The 12796-nt window shown below is 45.0% G+C and overlaps 1 protein-coding gene across 1 annotated transcript in view; it reads left to right on the top strand.

Moving 5' to 3' along the window:
• The window catches only part of LOC119175632 (calmodulin), a 110402-nt gene extending 103959 nt beyond the window's left edge, over positions 1–6443 (top strand). The window contains exons 3-5 of the mRNA XM_037426543.2: positions 2815–2958; positions 5177–5419; positions 6164–6443. Of these exons, the coding sequence (XP_037282440.1) occupies positions 2815–2958; positions 5177–5419; positions 6164–6195 (419 nt within the window). The 3' untranslated portion in view covers positions 6196–6443. The remainder of the gene's footprint in view (positions 1–2814; positions 2959–5176; positions 5420–6163) is intronic.
• Positions 6444–12796: the final 6353 nt, after the last annotated feature.

The raw sequence follows: 12796 nt of genomic DNA, 5'->3' as shown, positions 1-12796 counted from the left end.
CATAATCATACTGTGGTTTCGGGACGTTAAACCCCACATATTATTCTTCTGATACTCAAAAAAAAACTAATTATACATGAAAACGCTAACAATTTTATTTTAACAGTGAATCTCTTCTTAGTCGATCTTTCGTCGTTCGCTGGCTTAACGCGGGCACGTCATGCAGATTAGCAGCGCTTGTTACGTTGCTTGAAGTCCAGCGAAGCCGCGATATTAAGAATGAATAACACTTCGTAAATTCCAAAGTGTGTTCGGCGGAAACCTGCGCGCACTGAGACGGGGTCGGTCAGAATCATAGTTTCCCACAATACTTACTAGAGGGAACTCTGGCGCTAGTGTCTATGAGAGTTGAAACACACGGTGCTTCAGTGAGCATGGGAATGATGGGTAGTACACACATTTGTCTAATTTTCATACTTCTGGCCTGCTGATGGCTCCGTATGTGTTCGTGTGGCTTGGAGCTGCTTTTTCGCGAAAACATAAATTAGCAAATGTTCACCGTTCGCGCTTCACAACCTTATTCTTTTAAGCTTACTATTTCGAATCAAGTCCCTAAGTTCAAAAGGGTTTTTTTTTTCAAAACAAAAACGTAACCAGTAATAAACGAAGCCGCAAGTACGATTCGCCGCCCGCAAGTACGAAGACTAGGCAAATGTGTGTACTACCCATCATTCCCATGGTTGCTGAACGGTTGCAGCGCCAGAGTGCCCTCTAGTCAATTTTGGGAAACTCTATGGTCAGAATAGAACACGATTCGCGCGTCTCCTTTCTTCCACGAGGGGGCGCGTTGTGACCGGGCTACGGGAGAGACGCACTGTGCCGTCACACAATTTCTGAGAGGGTGCGAGGGGGAGAGGCTACAGCTGGCACCGTTCCAGGGCACGGACCCTGGAACATGAGCTATCAAAGGATAATGTAACAGTATGGAAAGTTGGGCTAGTTGGTTTGAGGACATTCTTGGAAACCTTTGGGCGCGCACACAATGAAAAAAACGAAAGGTGAGAAGGCCCGTTGGTATTCTCGCCTTGTTTTTTTTTTTTGCCTATTGTGTGCGTGACGAAATGTTTCCAAGAATTCAGCTATCGAAGGCTTTCGCCTTGATATGAGTTTACGGTGAGCGGCTCGGTGAAATGGGCTACGGCTACCCTGGAACGCTACCGTGCAGCGCTTCAGCGCGGCCGTGAATCATCAAGCGAGGTTCACATGGCTTAACCCGAACAAGAAAAAAATCACTGAAAAACTCTTGGTGAAATCTGCTGAAACTTAGGAGAAAAACGTAATGCCTGATAAAGGAGCGACAGCTTCGTTGTCTGGGAAATTTCACGGCTTAGAACTGGCTAGATTTTTTTTTTTTTTTTTTTTTGTAGAGCACTGCTTTATGGCGCTCGTTTCTGTGTTGCAAAATGGCTCTCTAGCCCCCATTTTTGTAATATTGGCACAGTCACATAATTTGATACAACGATTAGAACCAGCCGGTATATTGTAAGAATAATTTTTAAGATTGGGTTATATAGACCCGCATTATACTATGCTAGAACCTGTCTGTATATTGTAGAAAAAGCTGGCGCACTCTGTACAGGATATGAAAAAAAAAAGTGGTTCTATGGTCGTCATAAAATCTATAACACTCCGGCGCAGGCACTAGAGTGCAATTCTTGAAAGAATCAGAAGTTTAAAAAAATGTAAATCGCACAATAATTATAATAGTTCTTAATTTGCGGGACCTGTACACTGCCACCGTACACCGTCCAGTTTCGGCGAGGCGTCTACGTTACCCAATCAAAACTCAGACCAAGTTCTCTATAGCTCTCATAGGCGTCGCTGCCTGCGTGCCCGTTGACCTTTACGAGGCTATGCCCTATAAGATCGAGCTTGAGGGTTCTTTATGAACGTCTAAAAGAATCACGGCCCGCGGTGCGCGTGGGCGCACCGAACACGAATGTCACGCGTACGCGCCACCGGTTTCAAATAGCGTAGGCGTGCTCGGAAGCGTCGCGGCGGTCAGCGACGAAACTGGAGCGAGCGAGCAAGCAAGCGAGCACTGCCGCACGCAAGACCGATTTAGCTCGCACGAGGAGCTAGCTAGCTGCATTACGCACCGCCGCCGCCGACGCCGCTTTGAGAGGTCGACGACGGCGCTGTGCAGGCCTCGACATTTGCCCGCCGTCCGAGCCGGCCGGGAGCTGTCATCTCGCGACACCGTTTGCACGGGACAAAGGATCGCACGGGTCTTAAACGCGAATGAGCTCGGAGTTCTGCCTCCGCATTCATCGTGCCCTGCGAGCCACATGCTCGGCCTTGTGGAGTGATTGTGTAAGAAATGCAAGACCGGTTGGCGTCGTTGTTGCTGCGTAGCTGGTGGTATAGCAGCAGCGGCAGCAGCAGCAGTATAGTGGTGATAGTCGTGCCCAGAGTCCCCTTCCCCGGGATAGGGGGGGGGGGGGGAATCATTTTTCACAGCGTCGCCCTTCCCTATTAAGTCATTGTGTGGAGCAGACTGCACGCCCCCTCTTAGGTGACTAGGTGGTGCCCCCGTGCCCCCCTCGGGCGCACACAGTAAAAGTAGTAGCAGCAAAATCAATAGTAGTAGCAAGTAGTATAGTAGCGTTCGTCATAGATGTCTTGGTAGTGATAACAACGACGATTAGTTACGGCTATTGTACAAGAAAACAAGTGGCATTACAATTACGAAATGTCAAAGCCGATTGCAGTCACTTGCTCATTTACACTGCAGAACTACAGCAAACTTTCGTCGCGCTTGGTTTGTCACTTGGACGGTCACCTGAAAACGTTCCTGTCTGTGTGACCTCGCAGAATTCAAGGAGGCCTTCATGCTGTTCGACAAGGACTCTGACGGCCGCATTACGTCGTCAGAGCTGGGAATCGTCATGCGTTCTCTGGGACAGAGACCGACCGAGACAGAACTGCGGAACATGGTCACACTCGTAGATACAGACGGTGAGCCTGTGTTTCAAGTAAATATAAATATAATTTTTTTCAAGTCTTCTTGGCCCTGGGAACGGTGCACCTCAGCGGAAACGGAAAACTACCCGCGAAATCTCACTTTTTACATCTCATGAAGTATTAAGAAATAAAAAACAACTAAGGACGTTTCGTACTTGTGGCGCCACGCCTGAAAGAACAGCTGAGCTGGGCGGCCTTCCCTAATTCTCTTTATTTTTTTCTATCTTTCTATTTTTTTGTCTTTTTCTTGTCTGCATTTATTGCGATTTATTTCCCTCTTTCTTGTTTTTTTTCGCTCTTTCTGGCCGTCTTTCTTCCCTTTCTTCCTCTCAGTATTTCTCGCTTCATTTTATATGCGAATGCATTTCTTAGTCAGGCTATGACTCTCCCGTCCGCTTGCTCCTCACTCCCAACCGTTCGCTGGCTGGGCGCCTCTCAAGGTGATGGCAAACGTCGGTGAAGGCGAATGTCTGAAAACAATGGTACCCTCTCTCAGTGCAAGAACTACATTCGCATTTCCTCACAATTCCCTTCGGTGAGGCGGGGGGGGGGGGGTATTTTTAATTTCTTTTCCTCTCTCCTTCTGACTGGCTCTCTTTTTTGTGTTCTTTTCTATCTCTTTGTTACTCTGTCTATTTCTCTTTTTCCGCCTTGCCACCATTTTTTTTTCTCTCTTTAAAGGGACACTAAAGAGCAAAACGATTTTTCGCGTATTAGTAAAGTACAGTTTTACAATACCCATACACCACTCTTACCGCCGCACGACGTTCGGTAAACGAGAAAACGCGCGAAAAAAAAAATGCGAGTGGAGACGCAAGTTCGAGATTACCGCACCAAACGCTGTGACGTCATCAATTTTTGAAGGCGTCGACTGGGTCACACGTAGCTTCCTATCGATAAAAATGAAGTACATCGCCATCTGTAGGTGTCGTTGACCTATAGCCAACGAAGTTTCGGAAAACTTTCGTCGAGCCAATGTCATGAAAATACGAAAAAAAAATGCGTTTTGAAGTTTTTGACGTAATAAGCGGAAATATCGGCGCAAAATTTAAACATGACACTTCAACCTTCATTTTTCCCCCACTACTAATGAACTTGTGATTACGAAACACGGGGAATTAGAATTCTCAGAGTGCAATTTGTCAATTAAAAGCAAATCATTGTTTCTCCTTAGTGTCCCTTTGAACTCGTTCTTTCGGCCATTCGAGTTATTGCATCCCATGCCGGACCAATCGGAGCACGTATTCTGAGAGGGAAGCAGGAGATGAGGAAGAGGACAAAGAGAGCTCGTGCCAGCCGAGTTGTTGCGTTGGTATGATAGTTAGAGACCTCGAAAAAATTAACTGGTCCCACGGCACTCCATGATGGGTTGTGAGGTTGGCGGAGTTAAGCTAAAGCTAAACGCGTATACAGTCCAGCGGCGCAACAAAGAACACGGTAGTGCTAATGATGAAGACTTGACGGCTGTTCATCTTGAACAATCAGGAACAGAGCCAACGCTCGCGAGGAACAGAGAATTCGAGCTGGAACACAAGGGTCCTCTCAGTGTCTCTGCCCCGGCTTTTGTTATTTGCGTGCTCTCAAACTGGCGCCGCTCCAGATTCTTCAAGACGAGATGCACACACATTCGCTGGCGACTGACGTCTCTTCGCGCGTCTGCCCTGCACGCACGTGCACCAGGGCAGTCCAGTTAAGGTTGCAAATATCGTTGACGTGACATGTTCTTGCAGCAAAAACTCAAGGTGACGGTATACGATCATATGGAGGCGTGACGAACACATGCCCTCGACCCAAGCCACATCCCCCCTCCCCCACCTCTCCCAATCCGTGATGCAGCTTGGTTTTGCACCGGCAGAATTTTTGTCCAGACAGATCTTGCCCATGCTGATAAAGTAAGGTAAAGTAAATAAATCTAACATTCTCTTCTTATGACGAAATTTTGGGTGCTTTTCATTCCAGCCTTATACTACTTTCTGGAACAAAATGCAGCCCAAATTAGGGCTGTTAAGGTGTGTGGCCCGAGAGGCGACACCTCGCCGCAAACAACGCGAGGAAGGAAACTAGCTCTGAAAGGGAGGAGAGGGGGCGGAGGTGGAAGACACCACTTACCCCGCCGCGACTGACGTTCCTAGTCTTCCTTGTTTACATATTTACCGTTTTATCGAAACAGAACGGCCGAAGATGTTCACTGACGTAAACGATGACGTCGCAGGGAACGGGACGATCGAGTTCAACGAGTTCCTGTTCATGATGTCCAAGAAGATGAAGGAGACGGACAGCGAGGAGGAGCTGCGCGAGGCGTTCCGCGTGTTCGACAAGAACGGCGACGGCTTCATCTCGGCCTCCGAGCTGCGGCACGTGATGACCAACCTGGGCGAAAAGCTCACCGACGAGGAGGTCGAGGACATGATCCGAGAAGCGGACCTCGACGGAGACGGACTCGTTAACTACGACGGTACGCTGATGATATTACGTATCATCCATAAGCCCCCTTGTTTCATTGTGATAACTATTATAAGGACACTGCGGTAAAACATTTGCCGTCGCCGTGATGTTCCGGAAAAGGACGAGCGTGATGAGGTATATCACCGCGTTCCATTCAAGCTACGCTGTGGAATCGACGGAAATTGTGCGCGAGGTCACGCCATCCTCACGCGGCGGGGGTAGAGGTCAGTCTCTACCCACGCCTCAACATGAATTTAACTAGTCAGTGAATGCTCATTTCAATACATAAGGCAGATAAAGTTGAAAACCTTTCTACATGTTAGGTGCATTGCTATCGCTTTCAGCGGCTTCGCCTATCGAGTGAAGCTATGACGTTTTTATCCTCACTGTCTATTTGAATACATCACTTTTTTTTTTTTGATAGACCCACTGCGCTGTCAATAATACAGTCGCAGACCTCATGTCCCTACCCCCGTAGTTGCGCCGACAGAAAAGCAAACCACGGCGGTCCTCATTGCTGAATGCTTTCATCGCAGCAAATAAGTTAACGGTTGAGGGAGGTCGCTGAGAGAGAGAGAGAGGAGTTGAGGAAAGGAGAATACGCAACTTCTGCAGCCCTAGTTGCTCAACTGGGGCTGCAGAAGTTGCGTCTTTTTCTTTCCTCAACCCCTCTCTCTATCTCTGTCTCTCAGCGACTTCGCTCAACCCTGAAAATCTGCCATCTGTGTCTTTTTCTCTCCCTCTCCGTTCGCAGAGTTCGTTACAATCCTGACGGCTCCCAAGTGAGAGCCCGGGGCGCCCAGCCGCGCATCCCCTTCAGTGAGACGAAGAACATCGACGCCCCAGCGCGCGCATCTTCCAGTTTGGCAATACACCACCGCGCCCTGCGGGACCGGTCGAACCATCGAAGCAGTGAACAATGCACTCCTTCCTCGCCCCGAATACGCTACAGGCGCTGCCCCGGTGCGGATCAACCGCGCACACCTCGACACCCTCCTTTGAACCTATATATATATATCCACCCACCACCACCATGTCTGTGCGATATCTTGGAGTTCACTTTTCATTTATTTATTGATTTGTTGCTGTTCATATTCTTTTGCCCTCCCTGAAAGGTGTAACGTTGCTCCCATGCTAGCATGCAGTACCCTCGTTATCTAAGAGCCAGTCGAATTCTTGAGACAGCAAGGCGATAAATTATACATGTTTTGCTAAATCGAAACTTTCGTTGTATTGAAAGGGCTTATTAAGTAGGAACATTAAGGAAAGCGAGAGTTCCGCGACGAAATGTTTCATCAGCTACAGCGCCGTCTACTCGGCCCGCGAAGTCTCGCTGAATCGAAACTATTGTTACATCGAAATTCGTTAATCGGCAGGCTTGAAAAACAGGTTTCTTCGCGACAAATGGACAGATGTTCTGCATCTTTAGTAACCGTTGAGTTGTGAAAATAGTCATTCGGCCACTACCTTATTATGATTGTGCTTGTGCTCAATCGTCTGAACCTCTACTGGCTTCACTCAAACAGTTCTAAATTGCAATTGTTCACAATTATTGTAAAGTAGTGAGCTTTGCGCTATGACTACAGAGAGAGCTATCACCGAAGCTCAGGCAGGAGTAATAGAAATGGAGGGGGTAAACGATTTAAATGGAATCGCTGACACGACAGACTGGCGTTATAAACGTTGCTAAGGGACAAATGTAAGCGCTTCGGAGTTTGCAGTTTTTGTAATGAGCAGTGTGTCGCTCGTGCTTTTTCAGACTGCACATGATACGCGTTGTATGACGAAACTTTCTACACACTTTCTCAACTTATTTCCATCATTTCATTCACACTCATCACTAATGTTTTCAAATCCAAGTATTCTAGGGGCAAAAGAACAAATTACAGTGAAATCGACCTTGTCCCTGCCAACAAAGGACTTTTTAAACTACAAGTTTTAGCACGTGGCCAAATCTTACACTGTATTTGTCAGGTGTTACAGTGATGAGCTATTGTAGGATGTGCAACTTGCAATAGTTGCAAAATTTCATTTTTTTTTGTTTGACTGCGTGTTTGTTTCGTAATTTGCAACCTGCACACATCTGGAAGGGTGTCATCGATGTTCCTGTCGATTAGTGTGCTCATTTTGTAAGGTGCAAAACGTTAACTCGCAAAAAAATTACTTATTTAAGTTTCCTTGTTGAATACTTCGTTAAAATAAAACAATCAATGAAAAAAATTAGTCATGCTCATACACGCTGTAACAGTAACAATATTTCTTAAAAAATGACATGGAAGTTTGGTAATACATATTCCGTGGGCACTAGTTCCAGACCTGTTCTCTGTTACACTGAAACTATATGAAACAGATGCACAGTAACAGGAGGTGCATGGACAGAACACTTCTATCGCAAAGCACAGAAGCCTGTGCTTGCATACGCTATTAATGTGCAGCACATTTACCATACATGGCGCCACCCGAAAACAGAACACACGCACACACCTCACCTTAGCATATCGAGGCATGTGTACATTGGCTCCGTCACTTAAGGCTTACTTTGTTCAGCATGCATCGATTAACTGATTGCCCACAAAAGCATTTGTACAATCTATAAGCATACGACAATGCCTGTAGGAAGTTGACCATTGCATATGCTCATATGCCTGATAGCAAGGATATTAAGAAAAACAATGTGAAGCACTAATGACTTTTTCTGTAAGCTAGAGGTTAGATACGCGTGGCCTTTTTTGCAGTATAGTTCATATCGCTGACCACCGTCCAGAACGACTGTTGCGCTAACAGGTTAGCACGATAATCAGTGGCGTATCGACATGTAATGCGCGTAAGCATGCATGTTGTGCGCATTCAGTCTAGCCAGTTGTTGCGATGCGACATTCGATGGGCATGAGAGCTTCAATGTCTCTTGCACATATTGCAGTATAAAGTAGAATGCTGTTTGCATCAAGCAAAGTGCTCCAAAATCTCACGCAAATTGGAGGTTTTACACAAGGACATGAGGCATTACAAACGATTTTAAAGCGAACGGTGTGCTGTGGATGCTACATTGCATTGCAGTGGCGGATGCTATCGCTTGTTATGATAATGCTGTCATATTCTTTTTTGAAGGTTAATATAAGCAGTTAAATGAAATTTCCACAGTGGCTGCACTCGTTGCTTTTCACAAATGTATCTTTTACTCACTCTCTTTTCTTTTTGATCACCCAATTGATTCCTTGTATATTTCTGCTCAGTGAAGTTCTTTGATGCATTCAAGACCCAAAGTCAGCCGTTCACCCTGTTGGCTGTTTGCTAGACCAGTAATGTACCTGCAGCTTGCGATACATTACTTACCTGGCAGTAGAGTGGAGTAACTCTCCATACATCTAACCATATTCACAATTATGTGCCTATTTAAAAAAAGAAATTTCAGTACAGTTCAGAAACCATAGCACACAGGCCATAATGAGGTTCCAAACAAAAAAAGTGACCAGCTTTTGCTAAAGCACAACGAACAAACTTTGAACACAAAGTTTTGTTTTCTTTCCACAACTCAATAACCACCCAATCAGCCATTAGCACACACATTGTTACAGACATCCCTTATGTAGACCTCTGGTGAAAATGTTTTTCACATTCTGCGTGAAATTTGTGAACCATCAGCTTCAATGTACCCAGCATGCACTCAACTTGCAGTGCTGCATGTTTTTTTGTTTTTTTTTGTGTGTGTGTATGTCAGAGAAACAGCTAAGGCCTTGGATTGTTGGACTCGATTCAATACCTCCCAAGCAAGAGGTGCAAACACCTCTTGAGCACATGTACAAACATTTTCCTCCTCTGTTAATGACTTGAAGGCACTTCCGCCAATAAATGCCGAAAATGAAAGTGTGGTTTTATTTTTGACAATGAGTAGACACGTGAAATTGCGCTGTAGACACTCTAACCCTTTCGGACACCTCCAATGAGTAACTGTCTGTAAATGTGTCGAAACGATGTGTTAATTCAAGACACTTAATATTTGATTGCAACAAAAACAATGTCATAACTAAATGTTTTGTAATAATTAACCATAATTAAACTAATTAAATATCCTTCATATTTTCACCATGGCTCGTGATGAATGAATCGTGGCGCATTCAGCGAAGTGATCGTATTCAACAGAAGACTGCGAAATGAAGTTTGTCGATAACAAACTTATTTTGTGTGAGGTTCAATACATCGAAAGTTTGTGTACCCTGCTCTTTCTTAGCCAATAGCAGATACAATTCGCAAAAATCTAGTGGTATACACAATTTTGTACATAGCATCTCCAAGTTGAGGCTTAATGCATGCCCCATGTTCTGCTGGACATATACGGTAACACCTGATTTCGCAAGTACAGAGCCAATGTAAAAAAAATTAATCTCACTCCTGACAATTATGATTCCGTTATTCAATCCACATCAAAGTCTAAGCTGGTGCTGGGACATACTTTAATAGGCTACAACTTATTATTCCGACCTTTAAATTTTTCAACATCGGACCATTTGAAATTGACTGGTCAGTACCCTCACGCAGGCTTAGCTGAAAAAGTGTAACAACTGGTATCCAAGTGGCAGCATCATCTTCCTTGGTGGTGCTGCTTAAGAACGAATGCGCCCAAGCATCCTCATTAAAAAAATTTTCTGCCTTCCCCTCGGGAGTGATAAAGGCGTTTTGAGACTTTTGAAACATCTATTTTTCATTTGTGCAGCTCGCGAAGACCGATGGCTGGAGATAATTTTAGCATAGGTCTAAGCTGCAATAGTAGCAAAAGTTGGGCTAGTTGGTGGTTCATACTTGGGAATTAAAAACAGTGTAAAAATATAGACAAGCAGAGATCAGTATATATTGATCAATACATCTATAGATCAGTATATATAGGTCAGTATATATAGACAAGGACAAATCAGCGCGGTGTCGTCTCTTCCTCTGTACTTGTCTATATTTTTGCGCTGTTTTTACTTCCCAAGTAGGTCTATGCACCACTAGCAAATTGCTTAGTATTTCGATTTCAATCCCACAATCAAGTAACTACAAGACAGCAGACTGTATCAGCACGTGGTGGCCCTTGCTAGAACTGCTGCATGCGGAAATGGTGGACCTTCGTACGAAAGACTTCTCTTCCGTTCTATACATTTGCATACTTTCTTGTTCTGCACATGCGGTATGCTGCATGCGGAAATGATGGACCTTCGTACGAAAGGCTTCTCTTCCGTTCTATACATTTGCATACTTTCTTGTTCTGCACGTGCGGTACACTCTATCTAAATTGTCGTTGAAGCAGTGCAAGTAACCCCCTTCCTTAAAAATTGATGTCGCTGCACCCTTGTAGCGCTTCGGGTCGCTTACCAAACAAGTCTCAAAACAACTCTTCACGGTCTTAGTATGCTAGACCAGAAGGGGCAATCGTGCTTCACCACCCTTGTCATTACAGGTTCACTTTTCAGAATGAGAGTAGTGTGCCACATGGAATGTCATTTTTTAGGAACAGCTGGCACAGTCTCGCTTCGAGGCAGTTCAAGTGAGGTGCCGAGCCCTGCATTTGTTGCTATGACAACACCATCAACAATACAGGTGGACAGGACAAGCAACAATGGTGTGCGAGCTTCCCATTTGCCGTAGCTTTCAACTCATTCCATTGACTGCACTTTGCACTGTCAGTGGCGAGTGAAATGTGGTTATGCGAGTTGTGACCCCCAAAAAATGGAATTGATAACAGGCATTTTAACGCAATAGCGTCAAAGAGCTCTGAGAGCTCATTTCGCAGAAATTCCAGTGTCGGTTGTTATGAGCAAAAACTCATGTTGTTCATTACTGAAAAAATCTATAAATAAGCAAATAAAATAGCTAATAGTAGCAGCCAGAGTGAGAATCGAATTTAGGACGCCTGCCTGGCAAGCAGGAATTATACGAAAGACACATGCTATTGCTCTAAACTGATTCAGAAAACTGCGCGAATGCCATGTAGCGGTAGGAGTCTCCATAACAAACGTAACATTGTGCGGCACAAGCATAGAATTGCACAAGGCATTGAAGCATGTGAAAACACACACACATATGTTCGCATGTAGCCTTACGAACGCATAGCGAGCCCTTTGCCAATTCACAAAAGGAACACTATTGGGTAAGTAGGCACTTGACTGTACTTGCAGTAGACATTCTAGGATAGTTTCAAGCAGCCAATGTTATGTCCACAGTTGTCCGTTTTCTTACGGCAAAGTTGACGCATGCCCCGAGAACCAAAGTTAGGCTAGCAATTGAGAAGGCGATGTGCACGGGGTCCGAATACGCCACCACATTCTTCCCTTGAAAGCAAAGCTCAGGTGTATATTAAATTTTCTAGGCTGAATGACTTCATGCCTCTATGGCTGTTGTTCTTGCTGCTTCATTCTTTCTACCCTTCACTCTACGCAACGCATGAGTAAAAAAACGGGGCTTGAGTAATGTTGGAGGGCCCCTTTGAAATAACATAGCAATTCACAATGCTATCAGTGTTTACCGATTGCAACACTATTCTTGCAGCTGCAGGTCACTATGCTGAACTGCACCAACGTTTTCCAAATAATCTATTTCGACTAGTCATACCTGGATGACACTGGGAGTGCTGTTGAAGGAAATCTGTCTCATAAACCAAAAGTTGGCCCCCAAAAAATGGAGTTGATAACAGGTATTTTAACGCAATAGCATCGAAGAAGATCGTCGAGGTTTTATGTACGAAAACCGTGATACAATTATAAGGGGCGTTTATAGTGGGGGAAGGTTCCCGAAATTTTGACCACCCGGGGTTCTTCAACGCGCCCCAAAACTCAAATACGCATGCCTCGGGCATTTTTGCCTGTAGAGAAAACGTGGCCACCACTGCTGGGATTCAATCCCCCCAAACCTTCGCATAAGTAGTTGAGCACCTTAACCGTCCGACTACCGCGGCGGGTTCACACAAGATTTAGAAATCAGGGTGACGGTGGCATTGTCCAGCAAAGCAAGGTGAGAGCAGAGCTCCAGAGATCGAGTTGCTACGCGACAATTTTGGTCACCAATAGAAGAGTCATGCTTATTAGGATGTAGTGTAGAGAAATCCGACAATGTACAAAAGCACATGAAAAAAAAAAAAAGATTTCGAACCGAGGACAAAAAACGCGTGAATGTGAGCAAAAAAGGCCTTTATACAAATGTCACACAAGTGCACATCCTCCATAACAAACACCTTGCACATAAACAGCTCTTTGATCTTCTCACTGTACACAACACAAGATGTAATAGAAGAGAAGCAGTTTTTATAAACTTACAGCAGCCATTCCTCTCCAATCGTGATGCAACAACAATGCAGAGCCGAGCGAGAAGTTGACTTAACACAATAGCACATTAACGGGACCCTGCACACTGTTCA

The sequence above is a fragment of the Rhipicephalus microplus genome, chromosome 3, assembly GCF_043290135.1.
Source record: "Rhipicephalus microplus isolate Deutch F79 chromosome 3, USDA_Rmic, whole genome shotgun sequence".
Lineage (NCBI taxonomy): Eukaryota > Metazoa > Arthropoda > Arachnida > Ixodida > Ixodidae > Rhipicephalus > Rhipicephalus microplus.
This window is presented reverse-complemented; position numbering and strand designations above follow the sequence as displayed.